Below are 11,558 nucleotides of genomic sequence, written 5' to 3'. Positions count from 1 at the left end.
GGTCAAATTGGAAATGAGATGCTAACACGAACTTGATTATTCTATTATAAATTATCCACTGTTTGCATTTAATGTTAGAGATTGCAATAGAATTGAAATATGGCGTAGTCAACATGAAATTCTATGTATAGAGCGACCAAGGACGTTCGAAGCTCTATCTTGGGATTCTTGGGTATCATGGGGTATCACTACCTTGAAGTTTGCTGTATGCCGTAACAACAGTTGAAAACGTGATGTAAGGGATGTTTTCGTAACCTATATTCTTTTATTGTTATTTAGTAAATTATTTTTTACTATTGAAACTGCAAACAAAATTGTTTATACAATGACACTTATAAAGGAGGGAAGTAAAGAAGAAACAGTTGAAAATAAGAGTGATGAACAGATCAAACAATCCGATCTTTATCCAGAAAGGAGACAGAAACCTCGTAGTTGGCTTAACAGAGTGTTTTACGTAAAAGAACGAGAAGAACTAACGAAGCTTAAATGTGAAGCAAATGTTTATAACTGCATAAAAGAGAGTACGAATTTTATAATCGTGTTTATACATTTAATATCTTTTTTTGATTTCTATTCATTCGCAAATCTTTTTTTTTTTAAATATTTTTAATTTATCACTCAAAGAATTAATTGCATGAAATGGCAGTAAAAGAAGATTTCATTTTTTAAACTTATCCCAGAGGTATTTGCCTTTTTTAATTTGTATCCCAACAATTTTATTTAACAAAGTTTGTAGTTATTGTTTCTATATCAGTCACCACATTGTTGTAACTAGAACAACATTAAAATGTCCATGGGTTCATATTTCTTGAACATATTTTAATTAATTTGTGTGTTAAAATGGTTAAAGACTATATACATTTTAGGTGCTCTCGTTAAACTTATGATGGCAGCACTAAAGAGTGCAGGATGGTATGTAATATTATATGTTTATATTTTATATTTTTGTTTCATTGTTTGAATCTTCATGCTTTGTACAAGTAGAATAAAAAGGCTATTAAGTATTAAGTATATATATTTTGTTATTGCATTATTGTTGTTATGTTTAGATCATAGTCAAATATTATTACAGTGAAATTGACATTCGTCGTCACATTTCATGTGAAGTATGTGATCTATCAGTAACTGGTGGATATGACCCAGAACTAAATCAGGTGATTATTGTATGAATGGCTTTCTTATAAAACATAATTAGCATATAATAATTTATGTATATTTCAGATTGTAATTTGTCAAAATAATGTATCTAAATCAGTTGTTCAAGGTGTTCTAAGTCATGAAATGATCCACATGTTTGATTTTTGTCGTAATAATTTGGATTTAAATAATATAGACCACTTAGCTTGTACAGAAATAAGAGCAGCAAATCTGTGTCATTGTAGTTTTATGAGTGCTTGGATACAAGGACTTGCTTCACCTTTCAATATTAAAGAAGCGCATCAGGTAAAATAAATTTGTGTTTCAAGCTCATTATGTTTATTTAATTAATTCGATTATTTATACACGCATTTATAATATATTTTTTCTAGAATTGTGTAAAAGACAAAGCTATAAAATCAATACTTGCTGTACGAAACGTCTCGGAGGATAAGGCACGCGAAGCAGTGCAGCGTGTTTTTCATAGATGTTATAATGATTTAGAACCTGTTGGAAGACGAATTCGTAGAAATTCACTTGATATGGATAAAGCGTATTTGGAAGGACCATTATACGGATATTCAAATTAAAATAATTTTTAAAAATATTCTGGCTTCTATAATTTGATGATTTAAAATAAATAGTAAATTTGTATTATAAATTGCATCATTCTAAATCACTCTGGGATACGGAATATTTATAATATACACAAGTAAAATATATCAATTTTTTTATGTTAAATGAAAATACGCATAATTACAATTGAACTAAAGCGCCTTTTCGAAAATCTTTTATTATTACGGTGCATATCCAATCCCGAGGTAAAAATTTATCGATGTGTATGGATCGTCATGATACTGAGCAATGTCAGCCCAAGAATTTAATAATACAGCACGTTTGTCTTTTATAAAATCTTTTATCCTCTTAAGTGACTAAGTTCATATTTGAATCTAGTTTCCATCCAACCATCTTTGACTATCGATTATCGATATTGCTACGGTATCGTAGTTACATTCACGACGATACTCCTTAGAACAGTGTTTCTCAATCATTCGGTAGTTGCAGAACGTTATTACGAGTTTATGAAGAGTTTCTTTAAAAGATGCGTGTGCGCTTAGAATCAGAACATGAAAAACGCTAAAGTTTCGCCTCTGTAAAAGTGCTCTGTGATATTACATATGTAAAATAATTAATATAGGGCTCAAATTATTTATTCTAACCAGTTCTCCATTTTCATAAATCATTCATCAATCAATCCTATATGACCAAATTGTACAATTTGGCATATAATTAATCGTAATATGTTTGAGTTGTTATATACATACTGAATAAAAGTACGAAATGGAATTTGAAGTACAATTGAATTTCCCTCTATACATACCCTTACCTCCGCCTTTATTTTGCTTCTGAGTCAGCCCGCTTGTGGCGTTCCAAGGGGCCCCATAAAACTTTGAGAAATTTTATCTATTGCTGGTGCATTTCTCGTTTTGTTTCAGTATAAGTAGTTATATTTAGTTTTTTTTTTTTAAGTTCGAATTGGGTGAAGTTTTATGCGATACTAGTATACTAGCCAGCAATGGTGATTCATTAACAATAATGATTCATTGTATCTTACATGTACACTGAATTTAATTGAAGGTAAACAATATTCAATTAGTTACAATAACTCAATAACGCAAAAAATGAGGATCTTAATTAGTTTTACGATCTACCTTAGCATACTACTGCATTCCATAACTTCTCTGTTATGCGCATGTTGTGTTAATATTTTTTAAAGTCACGCCCTCGTAGTTCACATTTATTAAAAACGAACTATGTACTGTGATATTTTATATAAAAAATCATTATTCAAGTATATTTGAAACAAGCTGGTAGGAGTAAGAAAAAATATTTACCTTGAATTTTAGTGTCTTACCAAGTAAAATAAAATAGTTAGGACCCTAATTTAATAATGTTATGTAATTACAGGAAACATAATAATATATCAACCAAGTCGAAAAACGCTTAAGAATGTATCGTATACAATTAATTTTGACATACACTCTCATCGTTTCAAATGGTGTATTTTCTCAAAATATGATATATGGAGAGATATTATATCAATGTCCACAACATTGGATACAATCTCACGATTCTTGTTATCGTTTTATAAAGAGTCCTATTAGAGAAAGGGAGGAAGCTAGAAGAAATTGTCAGGCTTATCAAAGTGATCTTGTTACAATTAATTCTTTGGAAGAACATGGATTTCTATTGTATCAACTATTGTGGCAAGATCCTCAACATCGTAAATGGTACACTGGTATAAAACAACAAAATGGAAACTGGATAAATGAAGGTGATAATACTCAGTTGTTAAGTATGGATAATGCATTTTTGCCTGAACCAAATGATAATGTATTTGATAGAGATTATCTAGTATATTCTTATCATAATAACTTACAACGTTGGGGACTGGAGAAAGTAACTGGCAGAGAAAAATTGTTATACATTTGCGAAGCTCCAATTTCTACTTTGCACAATTTACTGGAAGATGATCGTACTTATCAATATGGTATTGAAATTGATAATCCTAATAAAATTCCCAGAGGTCCATATTTTATTAAGCAACCTGTTGATAAAGTATTCGATGTATCAAAAAGAAAGATAAGCAATGATGTTTCATTGAGTTGTTATGCAGGTGGTTACCCTGCACCAACATATGAGTGGTTTCAAGAAGAGTATGAAAATGATAGACTCATTGCAACAAAAATAGACCCACTACAAAATGTTAGATATACTGTAAGTGGTGGCACTTTAATTATTTACAAACCTGATCAGGTAATTATATACTAAATACTATTAAAATTTATGTTTTAAGTGTAAATGATGTTATAAATATAACACAAATGCTTTTAGACAGAAGACAGAGGTTCATACCATTGCAAGGCAACAAATAAATTTGGTACAATTATATCTGAAAGCGTAGAATTATCGTTTGGATATATATTAGAATTTAATTTAAAACGCTCTGAAGAACGGGGAGACCAAAATTGGGGCAAAGCTGTATATTGTGATCCACCACAACATTTTCCTGGAGTAAGATATTATTGGGCACGCGACTATTTCCCAAATTTTGTGGAGGAAGATAAACGTGTCTTTGTTTCTCATGATGGAGCACTTTATTTCTCTGCATTGGAAATGATTGATCGTGGAAATTATTCTTGTAATGTCCAAAGTGTTGCCTCTGATACTGGTCGTAATGGTCCATTCTTTCCATTGAGGGTTGATCCACATTGTAAGTAACTAAACATCTGAACTCCATGCTGTATTCTTAGTATTATCATAGATTCTTTTACTTTTCAGCTTCATTTCAACAGTTAAAGTTTCCCAACAATTTCCCAAAAGCATTTCCAGAGGCTCCAATTGCTGGAGAAGAAGTAAGACTTGAATGCATTGCATTTGGATAGTGAGTTTATTAATTTTTTTAATATGTATTCATACTTATACTAATTATAAGGAAAGCTCACGGTCTGTATGCGACAAAAATTTTAAATATATGTTTATCTTTATGTTGAGTGCCTGATCATAGACTTCGCTTGTTGGCAAGAATGATGTTGTAGGGTAAAATTGAAATATCAATATTTCTTGTTTAATGTAGCCCTGTTCCATCATACAATTGGACAAGGAGAGGCGCATTGTTACCACGGGGATCATACTCAACTAGTTACAATCGTGTATTAATAATACCAAAAGTACATGTTGATGATCAAGGAGAATATGTCTGCAGAGTTCACAACGACCGATTGTCGATTGAAAATTCTGTAAGATTAACTATACAAGCAGCTCCAAATTTTACCATTCCACTAGTGGATAAACACATGGATAACAGAGGAGAATTAACTTGGACTTGCGAAGCGTTTGGAATACCAGATGTAACTTATAATTGGTTTAAAAATGGTGAATTATTGGATATGGAAACGCTTCCTTCTGAAGATAGAGATCGATACTCCATACAAGATAACGTTTTGAATATAAAAAATTTGGACCCAGAAAGAGATCCAGCTATGTATCAGTGTCGCGCGAAAAATCAATTGAAAACAAAATATTCGTCTGCACAACTTAGAGTTTTATGTAAGTTATTGTTAAAATATTCGATTTAGCTCGACATTACTCGACATTACTTGTGGTTCTAGTAGCTCCGATCCTGTGCTATGTTAAAATATCAATCATAAATGTCTATCATAATTTTAGAATTATTAATTTCTTTTTATATATAATAAGTTTGAAAACCCGAATATTATTAGCATAATTATTATTCTTTACACTTATAGCATTAAGACCATCGTTTAAGAAACGACCTATGGAACCCGAAACTTATGCTGCAGAGAAAGGGAATGTTACAATTGTTTGCAATCCTGAAGCCGCACCCAGGCCGAAATTTGTCTGGAAAAAAGATGGGAATGTAATTGGTTCTGGTGGAAGGCGAAGAATTTTAGAAACCGGTAGTCTTATTATTAGTCCCGTTTCCAGAGATGACGAAGGTACTTATGTTTGCACTGCAACAAATCAATATGGATCTGATGAAACGCGTGGGCGACTGATTGTTTTACGTAAGTTAATATCTTTTTACAATACCCATTTATTTATCAAGTTATGTTAAAAATGTTGTTATTATATACAGATGGTCCACAATTTGTGGAGAAATTGCCACGCCGCATTACTTCAGCGGTAATGCAAAATTTAACTTTGTGGTGTATGGGGCAAATAGATGAAATGCTAGATGTTGCATACATTTGGAAACACGATGGTCTACATATAAGAGATGAAGATGTAATGAATAATCCTAGGTTGCAAATTAATGGTGAAGAACTAAAAATAATAAATGCAACGTTCGCAGAAGCAGGAGAATATGAATGCATACTTAAAAGTGCTGTAGGTGAAATTTCTAGCAAAACAATAGTTACCATAGAAGGTCCGCCAGGACCACCTGGAGGTGTGCAAGTTGTAAATATTATGAAAACTTCTACAACTTTACGTTGGACAGATGGTGCTTTAAATGGTAAACCCATTACTATGTATAGTGTAATTGCGAAGACTAATTGGAATCAAACATGGTTTAGTCTCATTGAAAGTATGTATATACGCATATATCTGTGATTTACATTTGCATGAATTCTGTGATAAACGTTTTCTTTATATGTGCACTATTTCAGATATCACTGCCATCGAAGTAGATCGATACAATGGTCGAAAAGAAGCATATTTAGAAAATGTTCTAAATCCTTATACCACGTATGCATTTTGTGTATCTGCATATAATGAATTGGGATATAGTTTACCTTCAGCCCCTTCCCCACAATACAGTACTCCATCAGACACACCAACTAAAGTTCCATCTAATATAGGTGGGGGAGGAGGAAAAATTGGAGATCTTACAATTACATGGGATCCTTTACCTCCCTCTGAACAAAATGGTCCAGGAATCTACTATAAAATTTTTTGGCGTCAAAAATATCATGAAACAGAGTTTCAGTCATTATCTTTGAAAGAATATGGTAATGTTGGTAGAAGCGTCGTACAAATACCGCAACAATTCTATTATACAGAATACGAAGTCAGAGTTCAAGCGGCTAATGCATTAGGTTTCGGACCAATTTCTAATACCGTTACGATATTCAGCGCAGAAGATATGCCACAAGTGGCTCCACAGCAAGTTCTAGCACAGAGTTATAACAGTACTAGTTTGAAAGTTAGTTGGGCGCCAATCGAACAAACTCGCGAGAGAATACGAGGAAAATTAATAGGTCATAGAATAAAATATTGGAAAGAGAGCAATCGAGAAGAAGATTCGGTGTATTATTTATCTCGAAGTACAAGACCTTATGCTCTTGTTGTTGGTTTGCAACCAGATACTTACTACTATGTTAAAGTAATGGCATATAATTCTGCTGGTGAGGGGCCTGAAAGTGAACGATACCTGGAGAGAACTTACCGGAAAGCACCACAGAAACCACCATCTTCTGTTAATGTGTATGGTGTAAATCCTTCTACAGTGAAAGTGGTTTGGCGTTACGTGCAACCAAGTCTAGAAGAAGAACCATTAATTGGATACAAAATACGTATCTGGGAATTAGATCAAGATATGAGCACTGCAAACGATACTATTATACCAAGTGGTTCAAAATTAGAAGCTGATATTACTAATCTCAGTCCTGGAAAGGCCTACCATCTGCGTGTACTGGCATTTAGCAATGGCGGAGATGGACGCATGTCAAGTCCAACTTATACATTCCAAATGGGCGACGCGGCAGCTTTTAGAAGTAGTGCTAGCAACAAAATCTTAGATGCTGCTCTAGGTATATCGTTGTTATTATTATTACGCATTTATGAATTTGTGTAACATTTTTTTCGACAATATATATATATCGGACGTATAGCAACAAATTTTTAAACAAATAGTTTATCGGTCATTTTTATATGGATCAGTAACATATTAATAACATTTGTATTGTTTTTATCATTAACTTATTAATTTAATGACATCTCATAAAAATTATAGTGATATCACCGATAACAGAATATTGTTGCTAATATTAGAAATATAATTGATACATAGGATTTTAATAAATCATAACAAATAAAATTAAAGTTAAAGTAATTCATTTAATTTGACACGTGACAAAACAATTTCATTCGTATAATATGATTATTAAAAAGTACGAAATAATATTATAAAATAAGAATAATTTTTAACTTTAAAATCATTAAAATCTGAACAATTGTATTTGTTTTTTAAAATGTTTAGAGATTTAATTCTTTTAGTTCATCTAGAAGTATCAGTTCATAGTTAAACATGACACAACTTAAGTTATTATAATTTCTAATTGCTGCTCCTTACCAGTATTTGAAAGTTTTTTTAGGTTTTATTTTGGTAAGAGTCTTTACAAATTTTACATAAGACATTGCTAATCATGTTATTTTGGTCCTTTTCAGCAATAGAAAATATTTATCTACACTGTAGTTTTTACAGAAATTATAACAGGAATATAAACTGATTATGATATACATTTATTATTTATAGTAGCCATATTTCTCTCTAATAAGTAGGGAGAATGAAAATTATATTGATAACTTGCATTATTTAAAATATTTTCATCTTTTTTATTCATACTTTCATTGATTATATTATTTTTAAATATTGGTTGTTTGGCACTTTTCATCAAGTTTACTATGTGTGACTTGCTTGTATTACTTTAACTAAATGTAAGTTGAAAATTCATATATATATTAATTATTCTTGGTATAAATGTGTATTATAATTAGATTATGTTCAGCTTATAAATAGATGTGTACAACTACACAGTTATTCTATTTATTATTATTATTAAGAAATTTTATTTTTTCTACAAGAAAAACAATTTAACAAGAAAGCAAATTTGTCCGTCCATGAATACCCAAATAACAAAATGTAAATATTTATTATATTGGTATTCGTTAACAAACTTTAAATTACAATAATGGTATTCCACTTGTATGGAGAAAAATCATATACTTTGTGAAAATAATTCTATACAAGAATGTATGAGAAGTTTACCAATCTTTTATCTGTTACTGCATTATCTAAGAAATTTGTTATTTGGGTAATTTTACTTAACTCTCGAACGAATTGTACGTTACGTAGAATAACAAATGTTTATAGATATTTACCTCTACCAGTATAATTTGTAGTTTATAAAAAAACTATAAATATCTTTTTGTATTAATGTATTACTAAACATAAAGTCGCATGCAATATATGTTTTTTACAAAGGAATATATTTACTGTTTACTCTTTCCTGCTAAATTTAAGTAAGTCTAGCTGGTTGATTAACAATATTTATTATCTGTATACGTATATGTGAGAGATATTAAAGATATTAAATCATTCAACTTCCAAGATTTGAGTACAAGTATAAAATAAAATTAAATAAAGACTGACTGTTTAATAATCGTCAATTATAACGTCGCCATAGGTAATAAATTATACAATAAAATATGTTAGCCATCTTGTGGTGATACTTGTGAACTACAATAACCCCCGGAGAAATGCAACTCGCTATGCTTACTTATACATTGCATTATATTTCCAGGCGTCAGTTTAGTTCATGTATTTCGCCACCAGATAGTTAACGTATATCCATTCAGTCTATAAAACGAACAAGAGTTCCTGCACACGTGTAAACACGGTAACCGAAGCACAATTATTATTTAATTCAGTTGAAAATGATCGTAATGTATGTTATAAAACTGTAAACGCAATTCGTAGAAATATCAAAATGTTTTCGCATCGTAAATACTTAACCCTCGACTGGCGGACACCGGATCACCGAATATCCATCACTTAAAACTGTTTAATCTGACTGATGGACCATGTGTTTACATTGTTCGAGTTACAATACTCCCCTCTCCATCCACATTCTAGACTTCAGACTGATAGAATCTGTTCCCGCCTCGAAAAAGATGCATTCTGTTAGCAGTTTCTAACACACCAACGAACGAAAGAAACAGCTTTAAATTCGTTCGATTTCACGGTGAAAAATTCCAAGTTCGCAATGTCAGAATCGAAGTATTTCGTGAACCAAAGCAGTGTGTTCAGTGAACTTGTAGATGACGAAGATAATTACAACGACGAAGTTTCATCGGACGGTGGCAGTAGTACATCGTATAGCGATACAGAGCCTGAATTGCAGGATTTCGAAAGTGATGTGTTCTCTGGATTGGATTCGGACGAGGACGACATAAACGATAGAAATCAGATTATCTCTGAACGTAGATGGGGGTATATACCACGTAAAGTCGATCCAGACAAATTTTCAAATGTATCGCGAACTGGTACTTTAACTAGAAAAAGCGAAAACATTAATTCCCTTAAAGAATCCTTTCACCTTTTCATTGACGCCGAAATCATTGACATCATTGTCACGCATACGAATAAAAAAGCTGAACAATCGTACAGTAAACACTCACAGAAACAATGGGAACCGGTAGACCGCATCGAGATAAATGCTTTTTTCGGGCTTTTATTGATTATCGGACGATTCAGGGAATCGAACGAAACCAAGGACTTTTTATGGATGAAAAATAATGCGCTTTCAAGGCAGATTTATACGGCGGTAATGTCTTGCGATAGATTTAAGGATATTTTTAGATATATAAGATTCGACGACGCGACCACGAGAGTAGAGAGAAAAATGACCGATAAATTGGCACCGCTGCGGGATGTCACTAATATTTTTGCAGAAAATTGTAGAGAATCTTACGAAGCGACAAGTGCAGGCACAGTGGACGAGCAATTGGTCACTTTTCGCGGACGATGTCCATTCAAAGTTTGTATGCCCGATAAACCTGGGAAATATGGAATTAAATTATGCACGCTTTGCGACGCCCTGACCTATTATTGTTGTAATTTCGATGTTCATTTGGTAAAAATAAGTAACGTTGCCGACAAAAATCAAGGTCAACATGTAGTTAAAGAACTCACTGATTTCTGGAGGGAATCCGGGCGTACTATCACGACGGACAATTCCTTTACAGATATCACTTTGGCCGAAGACTTGTTGCGAAATAAAATTTTTCTCGTAGGAACGGTACGCAAAGATAGAAAAGATCTACCAAAGTCAATGGTTCATACGTACTCGAGGCAACGATTTTCGTGCGATTGTTTATACACGACTAACCTCACACTCGTATCGTACGTACCGAAACCTCGAAAATGTATCGTACTTTTATCGAGTTCAAGCTATCATAACGAACATAGCGTCTCTGGACCCGAAGATAACTACAAGCCTAAAATCATTTCGTACTATAATTCTACCAAAAATAGCGTAGATAGACTTAGCAGATTATTACGAGAATACTCGTGTCGAAGAGCCACGAGACGTTGGCCATTGTCACTGTTTCTGAATTACGTTGATATGGCTGCTTATAACGCTTTCGTCGTATGGGTCACGAAGCATCCTACTTGGGAGTGTCACAGGTCTATAAAAAAAAGAAGGGTCATATTTCTCGAGAAATTAGCAAACGAATTATACGCGCGAAATATCGACAGACGTGCCACCGATTTCGAAAATCGAAATATAGTAGTTCCTAGGCACGTTGTTAACGCTATTGAAAGTACAGGTAGAAAATTGAAAAGAAAAGAAATGACCTTGGACTACCGAAAACGTTCGAGGTGTTACATATGCGTCGGAAACGATAATAAATATAGTACCAGATGCGATGCATGTTTACAATTTATTTGTAGTACTCACTCAAACATTGAGAAACATGCTACTTGTGTACATTGTACATTATTTGAATAAAATGTCTTCGTTTGTACATATTAAACATAATTTCCTCGCCTTCGATCGGTATTTGCAATTACCAAGTTTTCGAAATAAATGTTTTTGTACGAAACGAAGGAA

General features: G+C 32.5%; 3 protein-coding genes across 4 annotated transcripts; all 3 read left to right on the top strand.

Moving 5' to 3' along the window:
* The first annotated feature begins 13 nt into the window (after window positions 1–13).
* Window positions 14–1,744, top strand: LOC128884733 (mitochondrial inner membrane protease ATP23 homolog). Its single transcript, XM_054138362.1, has 5 exons — window positions 14–521; window positions 867–912; window positions 1,073–1,154; window positions 1,222–1,443; window positions 1,530–1,744. The coding sequence occupies exons 1-5, from the start codon at window positions 326–328 to the stop codon at window positions 1,725–1,727; spliced, it is 744 nt and encodes a 247-aa protein (XP_053994337.1). The 5' UTR covers window positions 14–325; the 3' UTR covers window positions 1,728–1,744.
* Window positions 1,743–8,929, top strand: LOC128883100 (contactin). 2 transcript variants are annotated; one of them, XM_054135506.1, is made up of 8 exons: window positions 1,743–2,775; window positions 3,106–3,954; window positions 4,033–4,411; window positions 4,480–4,582; window positions 4,775–5,247; window positions 5,448–5,726; window positions 5,798–6,247; window positions 6,330–8,929. In XM_054135506.1, exons 2-8 carry the CDS (start codon window positions 3,148–3,150, stop codon window positions 7,514–7,516), a joined length of 3,678 nt encoding a protein of 1,225 aa, XP_053991481.1. In that variant the 5' UTR covers window positions 1,743–2,775; window positions 3,106–3,147; the 3' UTR covers window positions 7,517–8,929. The 2 variants fall into 2 exon arrangements, with proteins under 2 accessions (XP_053991481.1, XP_053992277.1); XM_054136302.1 differs by having other exon boundaries at window positions 1,894–3,008.
* Window positions 8,930–9,707: 778 nt separating this feature from the next.
* On the top strand, window positions 9,708–11,456 carry LOC128885109 (uncharacterized). Its single transcript, XM_054138926.1, has one exon. It carries the CDS (start codon window positions 9,708–9,710, stop codon window positions 11,454–11,456), a length of 1,749 nt encoding a protein of 582 aa, XP_053994901.1.
* The last annotated feature ends 102 nt before the right edge of the window (window positions 11,457–11,558 follow it).

This window comes from Hylaeus volcanicus, chromosome 1 (assembly GCF_026283585.1).
Source record: "Hylaeus volcanicus isolate JK05 chromosome 1, UHH_iyHylVolc1.0_haploid, whole genome shotgun sequence".
Classification (NCBI taxonomy): Eukaryota; Metazoa; Arthropoda; class Insecta; order Hymenoptera; family Colletidae; genus Hylaeus; species Hylaeus volcanicus.
The sequence above is the reverse complement of the archived record's forward strand: the minus strand, read 5'-3'. Positions and strand labels throughout refer to the sequence as shown.

What these genes read in the sequence shown, in the direction of transcription:
- LOC128884733 (XM_054138362.1), top strand. Translation starts at nt 326, where the DNA reads ATGACACTTATAAAGGAGGGAAGTAAAGAAGAAACAGTTGAAAATAAG. An exon ending in TTATAACTGCATAAAAGAGA is followed by an intron (nt 522 to 866) that starts GTACGAATTTTA and finishes TATACATTTTAG; the next exon opens with GTGCTCTCGTTAAACTTATG. An exon ending in ATGACCCAGAACTAAATCAG is followed by an intron (nt 1,155 to 1,221) that starts GTGATTATTGTA and finishes TGTATATTTCAG; the next exon opens with ATTGTAATTTGTCAAAATAA.
- LOC128883100 (XM_054135506.1), top strand. Translation starts at nt 3,148, where the DNA reads ATGTATCGTATACAATTAATTTTGACATACACTCTCATCGTTTCAAAT. An exon ending in ATTGAGGGTTGATCCACATT is followed by an intron (nt 4,412 to 4,479) that starts GTAAGTAACTAA and finishes TTTACTTTTCAG; the next exon opens with CTTCATTTCAACAGTTAAAG. An exon ending in ATGGTTTAGTCTCATTGAAA is followed by an intron (nt 6,248 to 6,329) that starts GTATGTATATAC and finishes GCACTATTTCAG; the next exon opens with ATATCACTGCCATCGAAGTA.
- LOC128885109 (XM_054138926.1), top strand. Translation starts at nt 9,708, where the DNA reads ATGTCAGAATCGAAGTATTTCGTGAACCAAAGCAGTGTGTTCAGTGAA.